Source organism: Protopterus annectens, chromosome 2.part1 (assembly GCF_019279795.1).
Source record: "Protopterus annectens isolate FY-2018-M chromosome 2.part1, PAN1.0, whole genome shotgun sequence".
Lineage (NCBI taxonomy): Eukaryota > Metazoa > Chordata > Ceratodontiformes > Protopteridae > Protopterus > Protopterus annectens.
In genome coordinates this window covers 1,341,273,320-1,341,291,157 of record NC_056729.1, presented here as the reverse complement: position 1 = coordinate 1,341,291,157, position 17,838 = coordinate 1,341,273,320, and the positions used below count along the sequence as shown (strand labels likewise).

At 38.9% G+C, this 17,838-nt stretch overlaps 1 protein-coding gene across 1 annotated transcript in view; it reads right to left on the bottom strand.

Moving 5' to 3' along the window:
- The window catches only part of ACOX3 (acyl-CoA oxidase 3, pristanoyl), a 1,839,061-nt gene that overhangs the window by 702,901 nt on the left and 1,118,322 nt on the right, over nt 1-17,838 (bottom strand). Inside the window, exon 11 of the mRNA XM_044062802.1 lies at nt 16,504-16,624. Coding sequence (XP_043918737.1) covers nt 16,504-16,624 — 121 coding nt within the window. The remainder of the gene's footprint in view (nt 1-16,503; nt 16,625-17,838) is intronic.

Below are 17,838 nucleotides of genomic sequence, written 5' to 3'. Positions count from 1 at the left end.
CCTTCACAAAACCAAACTGTGCAGAATCCAGAGTCTGGAGATTCCCTATATCCTTGTTTATTAGGTCCATGATGATCTGTTCCATAGCTTTGCATATCAGACTCGTTAGGCTAATTGGGCGATAATTCCCGGGGTTTGTAGTCGCTCCTCCTTTGTGGAGAGGGATGACTGTAGCAGTGCGCCATTCGGTAGGGACAAAGCCTGAGGTGAGGCTGTGACTGAACAGAGAACACAGGTGAGGTGCCTGTTTACTCTGTAGTTCATGTAGAACACAGCCAGAGATATTGTCAGGTCCCATAGAAGCTGTATTCTTGGCCTTGGACAGTGCTGTTTTAACCTGTACAGCAGTAATACTGGGTGCCTGGCAATCTACTGGTATTGTGATTGGTCCGGGGGGGAGGTAAAGTTAGCACTGAATCTGTCGGCCAGTATACTGGCAATATCTGTTGGCTCGGCATAGGAGGTACCATTGTGCAGTATCTCAGAGTAAATCTGGGTATTGCCGTGGAGATTCTTTACATAAGAGGTATCATTGTGCAGTAGCTCAGAGCAAATCTGGGTATTGCCGTGGAGATTCTTTACAAAACTACAGAAGGCCTTGTGGCTGTCTTTACTATCTGCTGCAATTCTATTTTCATAGCTAGCTTCAGAGGATTTGATGAGGGATCTCAACCTTTTGTTGAGGCTGATAAGGGAGTTTTTCCAGTCTTGGGACTTCGCCTTATTCCGCATCAGTTTCCTCCTTCTGTTGTAGAGTTTGTTTATGGCAGTGGACCACCAGACTGGCTTCCTTTTTTTTGAGGAGAGCGTCTTAGTTCTATTGGGTATGGCGAGATCCATGCATTTGTCTGTGTTTGTACAGTGTACTGGTGTATGATTCGGCGGTCATACAACTATTCTCCATTTGCATGGGTGCTGTGAAGTTAGCCACCTCTGTTTTTAGGAGCCCAAAGTTAGCTTTGGAGAAGTTTTTCATGGTGGTTACCTTTGTGGGGGGTGGGAGGTGGGAGGGATGTATATTTTCAAGGTGATTAGTCTGTGGTCGGATCTAACCAGGGAGGAGCTGTCTATTGGTGTACAGCAACAGTCGCCCATGTTAGTAATAACCAGGTCAAGGATGCTGCTACCTCTAGTGGGGGTAAGAACGAGCTGGCCCAGAGTATTGGAATTAATGAATTCTAGAAAGCATTGGGCAAGTGTATTAGTACATGAGTAGTTTTCCCAGTAAAAGGAGCAGATGTTGAAGTCGCCCACTATGACAGTGTTAGGTTGGACCCTAATATTCTCTAGGGTGCTTAGAAACGTGGAGTGCGAGTCCTGGGACATGGTTGGGGACCTATAGCAGGCTATGTCCTGAATCTCTGTCTTACCCAGTGTCATCTGCACCTGAAGTATCTCAGATGCGTTATGTTGGGCTACCAGTCTGGAGGTGTGCGCATCCTTTATGAATATGAAAACACCACCGCCTTTGGAGCTTCGGTCCAAGTTCTGGGGCTGAAAGCTGTGGAATGAGTTATAGCCTGGTAGTGCAGGGGTGCTTCCTGCTGCCTTGAACCAGGTCTCTGTTAGAGCACAAATGTTCATGTTTTCCATTTTAAGGAGTGCTTCCAGCAAGTGCATTTTGAGACTTAGACTTCTAGCGTTGAGCAGCATGACTCTCAGATTGCATTTATTTGTAGCTGTTATGGTGGTAATTTGGTCTTTGGAACATCACCTAGGAAAGGCAATATAGAGGTGGCAAGAGCCTTGGCCAGTATCCGGAAGCCCAGGGGTGATAGAAGCAGGCTATCTCTGACAAAGCATCGAGGTCTGTCAATCATGTCATCCCAGGCAGACAGATACTGGATCCCCTTAGAATGACACCAGAAACTTAGCCAGTTGTTGAAATCAATCATTTTCTGCTTGTAATGTGGTATCTTTCAGGGTCATGGTAGGATGCTGCTCAGGGCTAGGATCATACCCGCCTAGGCTACATAATCCAAGAGCTCCTCCATGTCTCTTTTCATGTAGTCCAAGGAGGTACGTCTCAGGTCATTCACACCTACACGTACAATGACATAGTCATATTTGTACCACACAACGGCCAGCAAGTGAAGTTCCAAAATATTTTATTGATAAAGTACACATAGGATATAAAAATATATCCTGCTCCAAACCGGTTTCGGTTCCCCTTCTTCAGTGGAGCAAAGAAAAATGAATAAAAAGCCAACAAAAGCACCTGATACCATTTATAGTATCAGTCAAACCAATCATCCAATCAAAATGCAACCTATTAGACTGAATGAAACCAACACCCCAGATTGTGATCTTCTGGTCTGTGAAAACACAAAATAATGTAAAAACACGTTCAAAAAGAACAAAATCATCAACATACATAAACAAAATAAAAATGGTATATGAAAAAAACCTACATAGTGGCATACCTAAATGAAAAACATACCTAAATAAAAAAACTGAATATGATGTTATGAAACATCATTCCAACAAATTGACTAATATTAGATCATATATATATTTGTGAAACAAAACGATATTATATATGTTTGGTGATCAGCAAGAATAATATGAATGGCCTACATCAGTATAACATATATATATTTCTAGTGGTTTTATACAAGATCATATATGTCATGAGAAGAAAAAGATATGTATCAATATGAATATGCTATAGGTGGTCATTAATGCCCGGAGGAAATAATGCACCCAGATGTACAATCCAATATTTCTCTTTTTGTGTCAAAATGTTTTCCCAACCTTGTTGATGACTCCTATCACCAACAATCCGATCAATAATAGTGAACTTAAATTTTGCCATGGGGTGTTTGACTGTATGTAGGTAGAGAGCATTAGTTGTTTTCTTGTTTCTAATGTTACTCCTGTGTTCCCCAATTCTAATTTTGAGAGGCCGAGAAGTCTTGCCCACATAAAATGCAGAACATTGACAAGTGGCAAGATATATCACCCAACTCATTGAACAGTTCCCGAAAAATTTAAGGTCATAAACCTTACTAGTATTGGCGCTACTAAAAGATTTAGTTTTGTTGATATCCGAACAGGACATACAATGTCCACAAGGAAAGGTGCCTATCAGTTCTTTGCCCATGATCGTGAGCTGTTTGTACCGTGCTCCTCCACTACCATGATGTTTGAAATGTGAAAACATGGAACTTAAAGTTTTGCCCTTTCTGTAGGAAAATTGACAACGTGTCCCAAGATGTTGTCTAAGAATATCATTAGCCATCAAGATATTCCAATTTCTGTCCACCACTCCTCTGATAATCTGATTATTCCTGCCATATGTAGTAACCAGTCTCAATAACTCATCACCTTTTTTGTTTGTCTGATGGTCCTGGTATTGTAAAAGCTGGTCCCTAGTTTGTTTATCAGACCAATATTTTGCAGATTTGATATCAAAAACAGAATACCCTCTATCATAGAATCTATTTGCAAGATCTGAACTGGCTATCTCATAATCCTCCTGACTGGAATTAATTCTTTTCATACGGCAAAATTGAGATTTAGGGATGTTCCGGACAGTGTGGCGGGGATGCATGCTTGAGGCATGCAGCAATGTATTGTATTCAGGATATTTCCTGTATATTTTAGTGCCTAGTGTGTTATCAGGCTTCCTATATACATTAACATCCAAAAATTCAATATTGGACCTGCTACTATTGATAGTAAATTCAATGCCCCAAAGATTGCTATTAAGATAATCCACAAATTCTTTAAGATATTCGCATCCGCCACACCATCCAACAATCATCAAGATATCTACGCCAGATGTCCATTTCTACAATGTAAACATTGTGAGATGTATCATAAATTAGGTATTCCTCCAAGTAGGCCATGAACAGATCTGCATATATAGGGGCAAAGATGCCCCATAGCAGTGCCTTGTAACTGCCAATAGCATTCACCTTGAAAAAGAATACGTTTTATTCAAGACATGCTCACACATGCAGATCAAAAGTGTATTAAATCCCGGTCGATATAGATTTGATTTTTCAAGCCAGTATTGTAATGCTTGGAGACCTGCCCAATGAGGGATGCTGGTGTATAATGATTTTACATCCAATGTGCAAAGTAGCCAATTGGGTTCAAGTTCAGTATCTGCTATGATTTGTAAAAATTGTGTGGTATCCTTGATTCTAGCTCTTACGTGAATAAGCAATGGTTTTAAATATTCTGTCAAGAAAGCTGAAAGTGGTTCAGTTAAAGAACCATAGCCAGACACAATAGGACGACCAGGTGGGAGGTCAAGGATTTATGTATTTTCGGCAGTAAGTAAAGTATCTGTTTATTAGGATCATTTACTGTCAAATGTTTAACAATAGTGTTGGACAAAATACCATTCTCAACTGCACTACTCAGGAACTCATCAATCTCCATTTTGAAAGTAGTGGTCGGATCAATGTCCATTTTCATATAACATTTGTTGTCAGATAACTGTCGTAATCCTTCCTGTGTATAGTAATCCATATCCAAAACAACTACTGCCCCACCTTTGTCCGCCTTAACAATTGCAATATCATTGTTATTTCTTAGTTCCTCAAGTGCCTGTCTTTCAGTCTGCTGAATGTTATCTGGAAGAATATTGAAGCCATAAGGTGGAAAATGTAGGTCCCTAAGTACAGCCTGTTGAAAAGCTGTGACATGCATATTGGCAGGAGGTTGAAATGTAGATTTAAGAAACCTAAAATCAGTAGATCTTTGAGCTGTGTTATTTATCTTATCAGAAAAGAATATCTTTAAGTTTAAACAACGGCAAAATTCCAAAACATCATTTACTGTTTGGTATTGATCACAAAAGAAGCCAGGTACAAACCCTAAGCCTTTATTGAGTATTTTTTCTTGTTCCAATGTTAGCTGAACCTTAGACAAATTAAGCACATTGTGAAAAGTAGTTTCATCTATTTTAGAAAAGCTTGAACTATTCCATCCATTGATTCCAAATCTGAACCTATTGTGGTGTTTCCTCCCCCCGCGTCGTTTCTTCTTACCCCAAAAGGGGTAGGTATGTTACTTCTTTTTGTAAGGTGAATGGTCAGAGGTAATACCCTCACTATCAGTGGGGGAAGACTCATCACCCGAGGTACTGGTATATGGCTGCTCCCTATTTTTAAGAATTGGTCTGGGTCATTTCCTAGTTCTCGCACCGCCCTTCCCCATAGACATATCCTTAAATCTCACTGACTTCTGGAGTTCAAAGGCGTCCCTGGCATAATCATTGACGTCCCGATTAAACTTTTTGACTTTTCTATCTTTCGTCAATTTGTTATACTGAGTCAGTTCTTTAGATAAATTGGCTACCAACGTGCCATAGTTGCTATTCGATTCAAATTGTTTACAAACACTGCTTAACTCTTTAATCTCAGCAATATTTGAATCTATGGTCCTTTCATAATAATCTGACAATATTTGTACAAACTTCATAGATCCTTCTTGAACTGCCTCAAACCACTCATTGGTCAGCCTCTCTTCAGATCTGCTGACCATGGGCTTTAACTTAATTCTAAGTCCACGTGGTACTAATTTTTTATGTAAATAAGCCTTAAAAAGACGTAGGTGCCAAATATTTGCTCTCAGCCCCTTAAGGGCTTTCTCCAAATCAAAAAAAGCAGATTGGCATCCATTACTAGAGGGGGCAGTCTGTTGATCCATGATATTGTTGCTTGAGATGGATTCCAGTCCGAAGACATGGATATCCTCTCTATCAGCACACATACCCTGCAAAATACTATCCAGATTCATAGTAACTGACTCAGCAGGACCTAAAATAGAAAAAGACGCGGTGCCAGAACTGGAAACAAACCCAAAAAACACCTACTCTGAAAAGGTAGGAGTAAACTAAATCCAATTGGTATAGAATATATAAAGTAAATAAATACCAGTATCTCAGGGGAAGCACCAACTACACAATGTCCAACTGTATTCAAAAAACAGTATTAACCAAAAAGAGCTAAGTCCAAGAATAGCAAACCTCCCCTTGGGACATGAGTACCAATGACCAAATAGAGAAATGAATAATAATAATGAGTAATAGGTGGAGTGAATATAGAAATCAGATAATAATTCCTATCTGATGATTCTTAAAGACATTATCTAAATATCAGCATGGTAATCAACATCTGACAATTGGGTATATAGATGATACGAAATCAGTCTGAAATATTAATATCTAGATAAAAAGGGGTCAGCCTTGTATCACAATAAATATGATAGGACCAATGGTTGTGTACTAGTACAAATGTTGGGAATAATAAGTAGTTCTAATGATACCATAAAGTTCAAGGGGCAAAAAGCTATATAAATACCTTCATGATACTTTGTCTGGCATCAAACCTGCATATCCCTAGTATAATAACAGATATATAAACCACAATATGATAGTGATATCTTCCTATACTGTATCTATAAAATATGATATATGTCCTAGTATTACCATATGACTAATGGACCTATGAACCATATAGGAATAATACTACACCTATATGGCACAACCATGGTCTAATGGACCACTTAAATATCACAGGTAATATATCTAATACAGAGTACAAAAAACACCCCTATTTTTAAATTGGATGCATTAAGCCATTTTTGTACGAGCAATGGTGGGCTTGGATTACTGAGATAATTCGGCCTGATGTGTTAACACCATCATAAGCCTATTTTGGGGTGTTTTTTGTACTCTTTTGGTATTGTTTCATGATACGTTTTCAAGTGATCAAGAATTGGCTGATCTGTGTTTTTTGATTTGCAATTGTTAATAATGTATTTAGAACTACTTATTATTCCCAACATTTGTACTAGTACACAACCATTGGTCCTATCATATTTATTGTGATACAAGGCTGACCCCTTTTTATCTAGATATTAATATTTCAGACTGATTTCGTATCACCTATATACCCAATTGTCAGATGTTGATTACCATGCTGATATTTAGATAATGTCTTTAAGAATCATCAGATAGGAATTATTATCTGATTTCTATATTCACTCCACCTATTACTCATTATTATTATTCATTTCTCTATTTGGTCATTGGTACTCATGTCCCAAGGGGAGGTTTGCTATTCTTGGACTTAGCTCTTTTTGGTTAATACTGTTTTTTGAATACAGTTGGACATTGTGTAGTTGGTGCTTCCCCTGAGATACTGGTATTTATTTACTTTATATATTCTATACCAATTGGATTTAGTTTACTCCTACCTTTTCAGAGTAGGTGTTTTTTGGGTTTGTTTCCAGTTCTGGCACCGCGTCTTTTTCTATTTTAGGTCCTGCTGGGTCAGTTACTATGAATCTGGATAGTATTTTGCAGGGTATGTGTGCTGATAGAGAGGATATCCATGTCTTCGGACTGGAATCCATCTCAAGCAACAATATCATGGATCAACAGACTGCCCCCTCTAGTAATGGATGCCAATCTGCTTTTTTTGATTTGGAGAAAGCCCTTAAGGGGCTGAGAGCAAATATTTGGCACCTACGTCTTTTTAAGGCTTATTTACATAAAAAATTAGTACCACGTGGACCTAGAATTAAGTTAAAGCCCATGGTCAGCAGATCTGAAGAGAGGCTGACCAATGAGTGGTTTGAGGCAGTTCAAGAAGGATCTATGAAGTTTGTACAAATATTGTCAGATTATTATGAAAGGACCATAGATTCAAATATTGCTGAGATTAAAGAGTTAAGCAGTGTTTGTAAACAATTTGAATCGAATAGCAACTATGGCACGTTGGTAGCCAATTTATCTAAAGAACTGACTCAGTATGACAAATTGACGAAAGATAGAAAAGTCAAAAAGTTTAATCGGGACGTCAATGATTATGCCAGGGGACGCCCCTTTGAACTCCAGAAGTCAGTGAGATTTAAGGATATGTCTATGGGGAAGGGCGGTGCGAGAACTAGGAAACGACCCAGACCAATTCTTAAAAATAGGGAGCAGCCATATACCAGTACCTCGGGTGATGAGTCTTCCCCCACTGATAGTGAGGGTATTACCTCTGACCATTCACCTTACAAAAAAAGAAGTAACATACCTACCCCTTTTGGGGTAAGAAGAAACGACGCGGGGGGAGGAAACACCACAATAGGTTCAGATTTGGAATCAATGGATGGAATAGTTCAAGCTTTTCTAAAATAGATGAAACTACTTTTCACAATGTGCTTAATTTGTCTAAGGTTCAGCTAACATTGGAACAAGACAAAATAGTCAATAAAGGCTTAGGGTTTGTACCTGGCTTCTTTTGTGATCAATACCAAACAGTAAATGATGTTTTGGAATTTTGCCGTTGTTTAAACTTAAAGATATTCTTTTCTGATAAGATAAATAACACAGCTCAAAGATCTACTGATTTTAGGTTTCTTAAATCTACATTTCAACCTCCTGCCAATATGCATGTCACAGCTTTTCAACAGGCTGTACTTAGGGACCTACATTTTCCACCTTATGGCTTCAATATTCTTCCAGATAACATTCAGCAGACTGAAAGACAGGCACTTGAGGAACTAAGAAATAACAATGATATTGCAATTGTTAAGGCGGACAAAGGTGGGGCAGTAGTTGTTTTGGATATGGATTACTATACACAGGAAGGATTACGACAGTTATCTGACAACAAATGTTATATGAAAATGGACATTGATCCGACCACTACTTTCAAAATGGAGATTGATGAGTTCCTGAGTAGTGCAGTTGAGAATGGTATTTTGTCCAACACTATTGTTAAACATTTGACAGTAAATGATCCTAATAAACAGATACTTTACTTACTGCCGAAAATACATAAATCCTTGAACTCCCCACCTGGCCGTCCTATTGTGTCTGGCTATGGTTCTTTAACTGAACCACTTTCAGCTTTCTTGACAGAATATTTAAAACCATTGCTTATTCACGTAAGAGCTAGAATCAAGGATACCACACAATTTTTACAAATCATAGCAGATACTGAACTTGAACCCAATTGGCTACTTTGCACATTGGATGTAAAATCATTATACACCAGCATCCCTCATTGGGCAGGTCTCCAAGCATTACAATACTGGCTTGAAAAATCAAATCTATAACGACCGGGATTTAATACACTTTTGATCTGCATGTGTGAGCATGTCTTGAATAAAAACGTATTCTTTTTTCAAGGTGAATGCTATTGGCAGTTACAAGGCACTGCTATGGGGGCATCTTTTGCCCCTATATATGCAGATCTGTTCATGGCCTACTTGGAGGAATACCTAATTTATGATACATCTCACAATGTTTACATTGTAGAAATGGACATCTGGCGTAGATATCTTGATGATTGTTGGATGGTGTGGCGGGCGGATGCGGAATATCTTAAAGAATTTGTGGATTATCTTAATAGCAATCTTTGGGGCATTGAATTTACTATCAATAGTAGCAGGTCCAATATTGAATTTTTGGATGTTAATGTATATAGGAAGCAGGATTTTTTGCAGGGGGGTGCAAACCCAAGCCCCGCCCATGCAGCCCCAGCCCCTCTGCTGCCCCGCCCACTCAACCCCCCCCACCCACGCAGCCATTCCAGTGTCCCATTACTCGACTATTTCTCCCCATTTGTCATAGACACTGTTTAAATCTCTCAGTGTGCATACTGTTTTATACTTTACTTCTACAATGATTACAGATATTTGGATTTCATTTACAACTTTTATTTCAAATTTTGTAGCACAAACACTGATAGACATTTACTAAACCTAAACAAAGCAATAGTCTTACAATGAAAAGAGACTTAGCATTAAAACTTCTCTACCTTTGAAACCCACATTCACTGAAACACTGAAACCCGCATTCAAAGAAAATGCATCTGGCCAGTGGCAGGGTAAGTTTACCTTTGGGCTGTTTTCAAATCATAGGCTCCTTGCACACATTTTTAGAGCCATGGAAAAGTTATTTAATTCACCTTCCTGACTGTATTAATTATACTATATATGTGCGAAAGTTTTGCTGCTATAAGTAAGTGGAAATGGCTAAAATGGGAAATAAAACCTGCGAAAGAGTGGCTTCAGAAATTGTATTGGTTATGTACTAGGCATTTTTTATGTCACAGAAAGTTGACAAAATATGAAGCAGAATGAGCATAAACATATATGAAAGAAGTATAACAAAAGAATGTAAACTCTGGGACAAACACTGTCACATAGACAAAAAGTTGCAAGTGTCAAGAATGAGCAATATAAATGAGGCAATGAAAATGTATGTGAAATACAATGGAAATGAATATCTGTCTCCGCACCTTAACTTAGCTGCACTTTCATTGCAATGTGATGGTCCTAAGTTATGTATGGTTTATGTGGAAAGGCACACGTGAAACAGTAAGAAGTGGGAAAAATAATGCATTATTAAAAGAGATTTTTGACATCTGTGGATGGATGGGAAAAAAGAACAAATAAATACAATTAATTTCAAAACGTTGTCTTGGTCTCATAATTTTATTATGTCTTTCCTTCCTTATCTTTTTTTTTTCTTTGTGAGAAAAATGCTGATGCTATCTTTGGAAGGTCTGAAGTTTCACTGTTTTTGCTATTTTTTTTCTTTTTTTTGAGGCTATATGTGTGAATTAAAATGAATGGAAGAGATATATTGTTTCTGTAAATAATGCAAACAGTCCCTGCTCTCCCAATGCTCTTTTCAGTAAATGCCAAGCTGGATAGGACTTCTTTGAATGACGGCCTCTCAAAGTGCATCAGGCCATTACTGTCACATGAATCTAAGCACCTGTTATGGAGCAACAGAACCCACAGGCTTCTCATATTCTAGGCATCAAAGGAAATTGTGCTATCTGCTGCACCATTAAAACTGATAAAAAATATGCCAAATGAACACCTAAATAAAGCAGTGGGACAGCAACTATATTATTCGATCTGGAAACTATACTGAGGTGTGAGATAGTGGGGACATGAAAGTGTAGTAAGGTTTAAGGTATTGAGAAGAAGAGGTTAAACTGCAAGCAATACGAGTAAAAAAAGTAAAAGATAGTTAAAATATAAAGAAATAGTGATGATGAGCTAAGAAAACATTATTTAATTACATGTAGTTTTACAACCAGTTTCAAATACTGAGCTACATACTTCAGTATTCCAGCTGGGGAATACTTTCATACAGTAAAAGACTGGTTAAATCTCTACTTCCCTGTCATTGCCACATTGCTTTATCTCCATTAACATGCACACTCAGCTTTACTTAGTTGAATGGAAAGAGTGAGTAATTATCACATGCAGAATGTGGTAGTTACTCTTTACAGCTACTGCTCTATCCAACTTGGTGAGTTTATCCCACTTCCTTCTCATTTTAAAAGCTTGGTGTTTTGAGGCTCCTAAGTGCAATTTCCATGTCTCCACACTTGTGCATTTAGTAACTTGCGTTGTAAAGCTGAGCAACATTCTTTTACTCGAATAACAGCAGTGGGATGAAATACAATTTCAGTTGAGTATGATCAGTAGTAAGGATTTGCCATCTCAGAAATTACTGCATTATGAGTGATGGGTAAACCATTCTACATGAAGGTATGGAGGGCTTTCCCCCACAGAAAAATATCCATATCAAAAAGTAAGGTGTTGGTTTGCTTTTAGCCAGCTTGCCATTGGAGGAACTATATGTTGGCAAACTGAAACAGAGGAGTAGTAACTTGCTTTTAAGCTCAGAGTGCACTCATGAATGTGTGTATAAACAATGTCTAAATCTTTCACAATGACATACAGAAATAGATTATATTAACCATATATCTCAAAACAGCCTCTAAGTTAAGAAATTACTATCAAGTATTGACATATCATTTTAATACTTAGATACTTTTTTTTTAACATACACTCCATTTTGTCAGCGATACATACACAGTGCTAAAAATTTCTCAGATACATTACTTGGAACCTTAAAGCACTAAGCTATGGATTCTTTATGAAGAACCTGCTGAATAAATTCACATCATATTTGTATATTTTCATTGCTACAAAGAGGAGTGTCTGGGGACAGTAACTACGTCATTACAAATGTGACCTTCTCAGCAGATAGTTCCTAAAAGAAGCGACATGCTAATATAAATTAAACATCATATATATGTCATTGTTTATAAGTTCCATGATGATACGCATATTGCAGACCAGGCTCGTTAGGCTAATGGGGCGGTAGTTTCTGGGGTCTGTGGTGGCTCCCCCTTTGTGGAGTGGGATAACTGTCACTGTGCGTAATTCAGTGGGCACATAGCCTGAGGTGAGGCTATGATTGAACATGGTACTTAGGTGGGGTGCCAGTTCGTCCTGTAGTTCATGTAGAACACAGCCTGGGATGTCGTCAGGTCCCATGGATGCTGTGTTCTTGGCTTTGGATAGTGTGTTTTTTACCTGTGCAGCCGTGATTACAGGAACTTTGCATTCTTCTGCTATAGAGATGGGCCCTTTAGGGGATGACAGAGGGGTAAAGTTAGCACTGAACCTATCTGCCAGGATGTTGACAATATCCGTTGGTTCTGTATATTTAGTGCCATTGTGCTGTAACTCAGAGCAGATCTGAGTGTTGCCATTGAGATTCTTGACGTAGCTATAGAATGCTTTGTGGTTGTCTTTAGAGTCAGTGGTGATTTTGTTTTCATAACTAGCTTTGGAGGATTTTATGAGGGATCTCAGCTTCTTACTGAAGCTGACCAGGGAGTTTCTCCAATCATGGGATTTTACTCTTTTTTGCAACAGTTTCTTTCTTCTGTTGTAGAGTTTGTTTATGGCAGGGGACCACCAGATTGGCTTCCTGTTTTTGGAGGATAGCATTTTGGTTCTGTTAGGGATTGCACAATCCATGCACTCATGTAAGTGCTTATAAAGTGCATTTGTGCAGGATTCAGCAGCCATACCTCTATTGTCCGTCAGCATGGGTGTCGTGCAGTTTGCCACTTCTGTCTTAAGAAGCGTGAAGTTGGCTTTGGAGAAATGTTTTACTGTGGTTTCCCTAATGGGGGGGTGGGGGAGGGAAGTGAATGTCTAGGGTGATTAGCTTATGGTCGGATCTGACTAACGAGGAATTGACCTCTGGTGTGGAGCACCGGTTGCCCATGTTGTTAATAACCAGGTCTAGGATATTGCTGCCCCTGGTGGGGGTGTGGATAAGTTGATCCATGGCATTGGAATTTATGAATTCCAGAAAATGTTGAGCACAAGAGTTGGTACATGAGTAGTTTTCCCATTTAATGGTAGGGTAGTTGAAATCGCCCATTATTAGGGTGTTAGGTTGTACCCTAATATTTTCCAGTGTATTAAGAAATGAGGAGTGGGAATCCTGGGACATGGTGGGGGATCTGTAGCAAGCTACAATTTGGATTGCGGTCTTGCCCAGAGTTAGTTGCACTTGGATAATCTCGGATGCATTATGCTGAGCAACTTGCCTGGAGGTGTGGATATCCTTAATGAATATGGACACGCCTCTGCCTTTAGTGTTTCGGTCCAGGTTAGGTGGCCGAAAGGTGTGGTATGAATTATAGCCTGGTAATGCAGGGGTACTCTCTGGAGCCTTGAACCAGGTCTCTGTCACTGCACAGATGTCGATGTTCTCCATTTTAAGGAGTGCCTCGAGAGAGTGCATTTTGAGGTTTAGACTTCAATGGGAGTCCAATGAACACTGAAGGCGTTATAAGAGATCTGGGGACACAGGTGGACAGCAACCTCTCCTTCAGCCACCACATTGCCACTGTGCTCAGAAAGTCCTTCTATGTGGCATATCTCATTACCAAGGGTTTTGCATCCAAGAAGAAAGAGGTCATCATCTCTCTCTCTCTCTACTCTTCCCTAATTAGGCCAGTCATCGAGTATAATGCCCCATTTGGCATATGTTTAACTAGACACAAGCAACAGCTGGACAGGCCATAAAAGTACCTCATGAACAGGATCCTAGGCCTTAAACACATGTCCTACATAGACAGACTCAAAAAAACTCCAGCTATTCTCTGTCTCATATCATCTACTAAGAGGCGATCTCTGTTTGACTTACAAAGCTATGTCTGACCCAGCTCTGTTAGAAATGCTACATCTAAATAAATCTCAATCCCTCCGCACCACACACTCCAGAGACCTCAACCTCATTACCACAATCAACAGAACATGGTGGAGGGACAGGTTCATAACTCAGAGACTGCCCATGCTCTGGAAAGGACTTCCCATACATGTCAAGGACCTCAATGGCCCTCTTCAAGAGAAATCTTGATGAGTGAATAGAAAGAGAAAGTTCACCCCAGAGATCACACCAGTGACTCTGCTTGATAGAGTACTGGGAACTAACTTTGGGTGGCATGATTTCAGGATACTTCTATGGGCTAGGCTTGTAAAGGCTCCAGGGCCATTAGCCTAGTACACACTTATGAACCTATGTAACATTATCAGCATTTACTATGATGTATCCTTATATTTAGAATGTAGTCATAAAAGCTATGATGGCATGAAGTCATATGCAAGACTCAGTATGGAATGCAACATGCTTGCTTTTTCTCCCCCCTCCAAGCCACCACTGAAAATTGGCTCAGTCCAGTCTGACAACCCCATAATCATACTGTAAGTAAGTAAGTAAATAAATAAATCTACTGCCTTCAAGAACAAAACAGTAAGTAATGAATTAACTTGAAGTCCTCAGCTTCACAGTGTAAAGGAACAGAGTCAAGAGTGTGACCAGAATAACTCAAGACCAATTTGTGGCTGGGGTGCCAGTAGAGCCAGGGTGGTGAGTTTGCGATGGAAGGAGTGGCATTTTGTTGGCTCATCCTTTCTGGGAAGAAGAGGGGATGTGATTTCTGTATGTCATCTGGCACTTCCTCAGTAATGGGACGTTACAGGCTAGTGCTAGCTAAGTGACTCTATCATAGACTCTGCTCAGTTAGGGTATTACAAAAAAAATCACTCACATATAAGACAGTGTATGTGAAGGAGCAAAAAGCTCCACTCTGAATTTTACATACTCTTCCCAACCTGCTTACAGCTGAGGAGGTCTCAGCTTCTGGGAGGGTGGAGGTGGGCGGTGGTTATTACCAGCGATGCTTATGTTAGGATTGACTGAAGAAAAGCAGCAGATGGTCAGCTGGAAGGTACATAAAAGGGGAAGGAAAAAAAATTAACTTAAAGTAACATTTAATTTTGTGCGTGTGTGTGTGTGTGTGTGTGTGTGTGTGTGTGTGTGTGTGTGTGTGTGTATTCTGTAATGGGCTGACGTCTTGTTGAGGACTGGATCTTTGAGTTGTACTTGTTGTCTGTAGGTACAGACTTTGTTGCTGAAAGCTATATATCGTAAAATTAATGGAAAAGAAGTCACTGCAAATTAAACTGTGACTAACTTGTGCATTTTTCCTAAATGAGTCTCAAGTGTGGAAGTTATCTAGTGCCTTGAGTCTCCTGCATTGCTAGTAAACATCTGAGGTGAGCAGAAAGTTTTCAGATGGTATCAGAAACTTCCTGTTGGCCGATTAAGAAACAGAGCTTATTTGCTAAAACGGCTTGCAGACTACTCTAAATGGAATTATTCTGTTTTTGATTCCGGAGGTTTTACAAAATGGGTCTATATTAGAAGACTGAATGTTTAGGTGACCGAACACCTAAACATCGATCTTCTAATATCGAACCGCACAATGTCAAACGTCCTAGGGAAACACGTCCCTCAGCCACAACACAAAAAACATTTCTTTATATCTAAATTAAGTGGGGGGGCTTCACCCCCACACCCCCCCAATTAAATATACCAACTCCGAGCTTACTCAACAGTAGGGAAATAGCAAACTCTGGCAAACAGCCAAGGGAAATCTTTCCCTGCATTAAATCGGCCGCTCGCCATTTTTTTGCTTTCGATATTAGAAGATTGATGTTTAGGTGTTCGATCACCTAAACATTCGGTCTTCTAATATAGACCCTTACAAAATAGCTCAGATGAAAAGCTCAAACCAGAAGTACAACAGTAATATGCCATTTGTCATATTATAAAAGTTATAACAGGTTCATAGGATGCTACTAGGCTATTGACCAAAGGGTCTTTACAAGCCTAGACATTAAATCCCAATAGAATACTACATGAGAGATATTGTTTATGCCCAAGGTTTTTCTAGCAAGGACTACCCATGTTCAAGAGAGAAGCTAGGGTAATCCCTGGCAGAAATTTACAGTTTCCCATCCAGTCATCCAGGTTGTGCTTAAATAGAGTCATGGAGATGTTCTGCCTGATATGAATTGGAAGCCTATTCAAGAGGATAAAATAATGATGTATGCATAAAAGTAATTCATGTACTTCTTACCTTTTTCTCACCTGTGGGCTTTATTATGTATTATGTACTATGCTAGGGACAACAACATTCTTTTTAAAAATAAAACAAGCCATGAGAGAAAGAGTACCCCCTTAATAAATAACGCATTTAAAAAAATAAACAGCATTGTGCAAATAAGTGCATCTATATACAAATTTACAGTGATTTTCAAGTAACTGTAATGGAAGGATATTGTTTCCTATTGATTCATAGGCTGACTTACTGGCAAGGTAACCATGTCCTCCACAAGCTTCTCGGCATTCTTGTACTCCTCGCTGAGCAGTCCATGAAGCCAATGGTTTGCTAGCACTAGAGAGTGCATGCATTTCTCTTCCCAAGTCAGCCTTAAACATGAAATGGAAAAAAAAACAGCATTTGGTAAATTCACTGTCTAAAAATGTACACAAATCACATCTGATTATAAATTGTTGTCAGTTACCATTCACTTGCATGCTCTAAGTTTGCAAACACGACTTAAAAAAAATTAACATTATTTGCAATATATGTTTAAAATTACTTATAGTTTTGTGCCCATGCAGCAGGTAGCAGACTGCTCTATTTCATCTCATCATTTTGTAAGAGTATGCATGAATGTAAGTATGTATGTACATGGCTATCAAAATAACACACCCAACTATTTAACTTTCAACATTTAGACACTCACAAACTGGTACTTACTGCAGACATTCAGAACTGATAAAAATTCATATGACACCACAGATGCTTTAAAGAAAACTGGGATTTTATTATATTTGTCAAGGGTCATTCATGATGGGGATCAGCAATGACACATTTGCAAATCTTCAATTATCAATGCATCACAGGAGATATGCAAAAGCCCTTCAACAAAAATTTTCAGCACACTGGCGCACTAATGCATAATAACACATAATGTACAAATAATGCATGCAGGCCAGCATGCTACAGCGCACTAGTTATGGCTAGGTTTTGGTCTTACTGTAAGCTTATCAGTATAACGTAAGAGGAAATCTAACTGCATTCTGAAACATTCACTTACCAAAAAGCTGCTGATGTACTAACACTGGGGTATAACACCAAAATAAAGTAAAAACAAGAAAGCAAACATCTCATGAGAGCTGTATATACAACCCTGCCAGAAACACAACGGTAATATATTAAAAATGTAAACAAACACATTGGCATTTTATATAAAAAAATGGCATTTAAGAGATCAAGGGAGATATGCAAACTTCTGCTATGAAAAAATAATGTTTGAACACACTGGTTCGTGAATGTGCAATGGCACACCAACATCTAATAATGCACAATGGGTAACTAGCTGAACTCCATTAGCTAAAGACCTACTTTCAAGTTCTGTCTTCAGTATGCCATAACAGAAAATCTGAGTAACATCTGAAACGTTCAGCTTCAACAGAGCCCTCTAGCTGATTCATTTCAGCAGTGAGTATCAAATAAGCCAGAGAAAAAAAAGAAAACCAATAATTCCACACCTGATGCATATAAGAGCAAACTTTAAAGACAGGAACATAAAACAAACACATAGGTACAAAAACAGTTGTAAACCTTCCTTTATCAA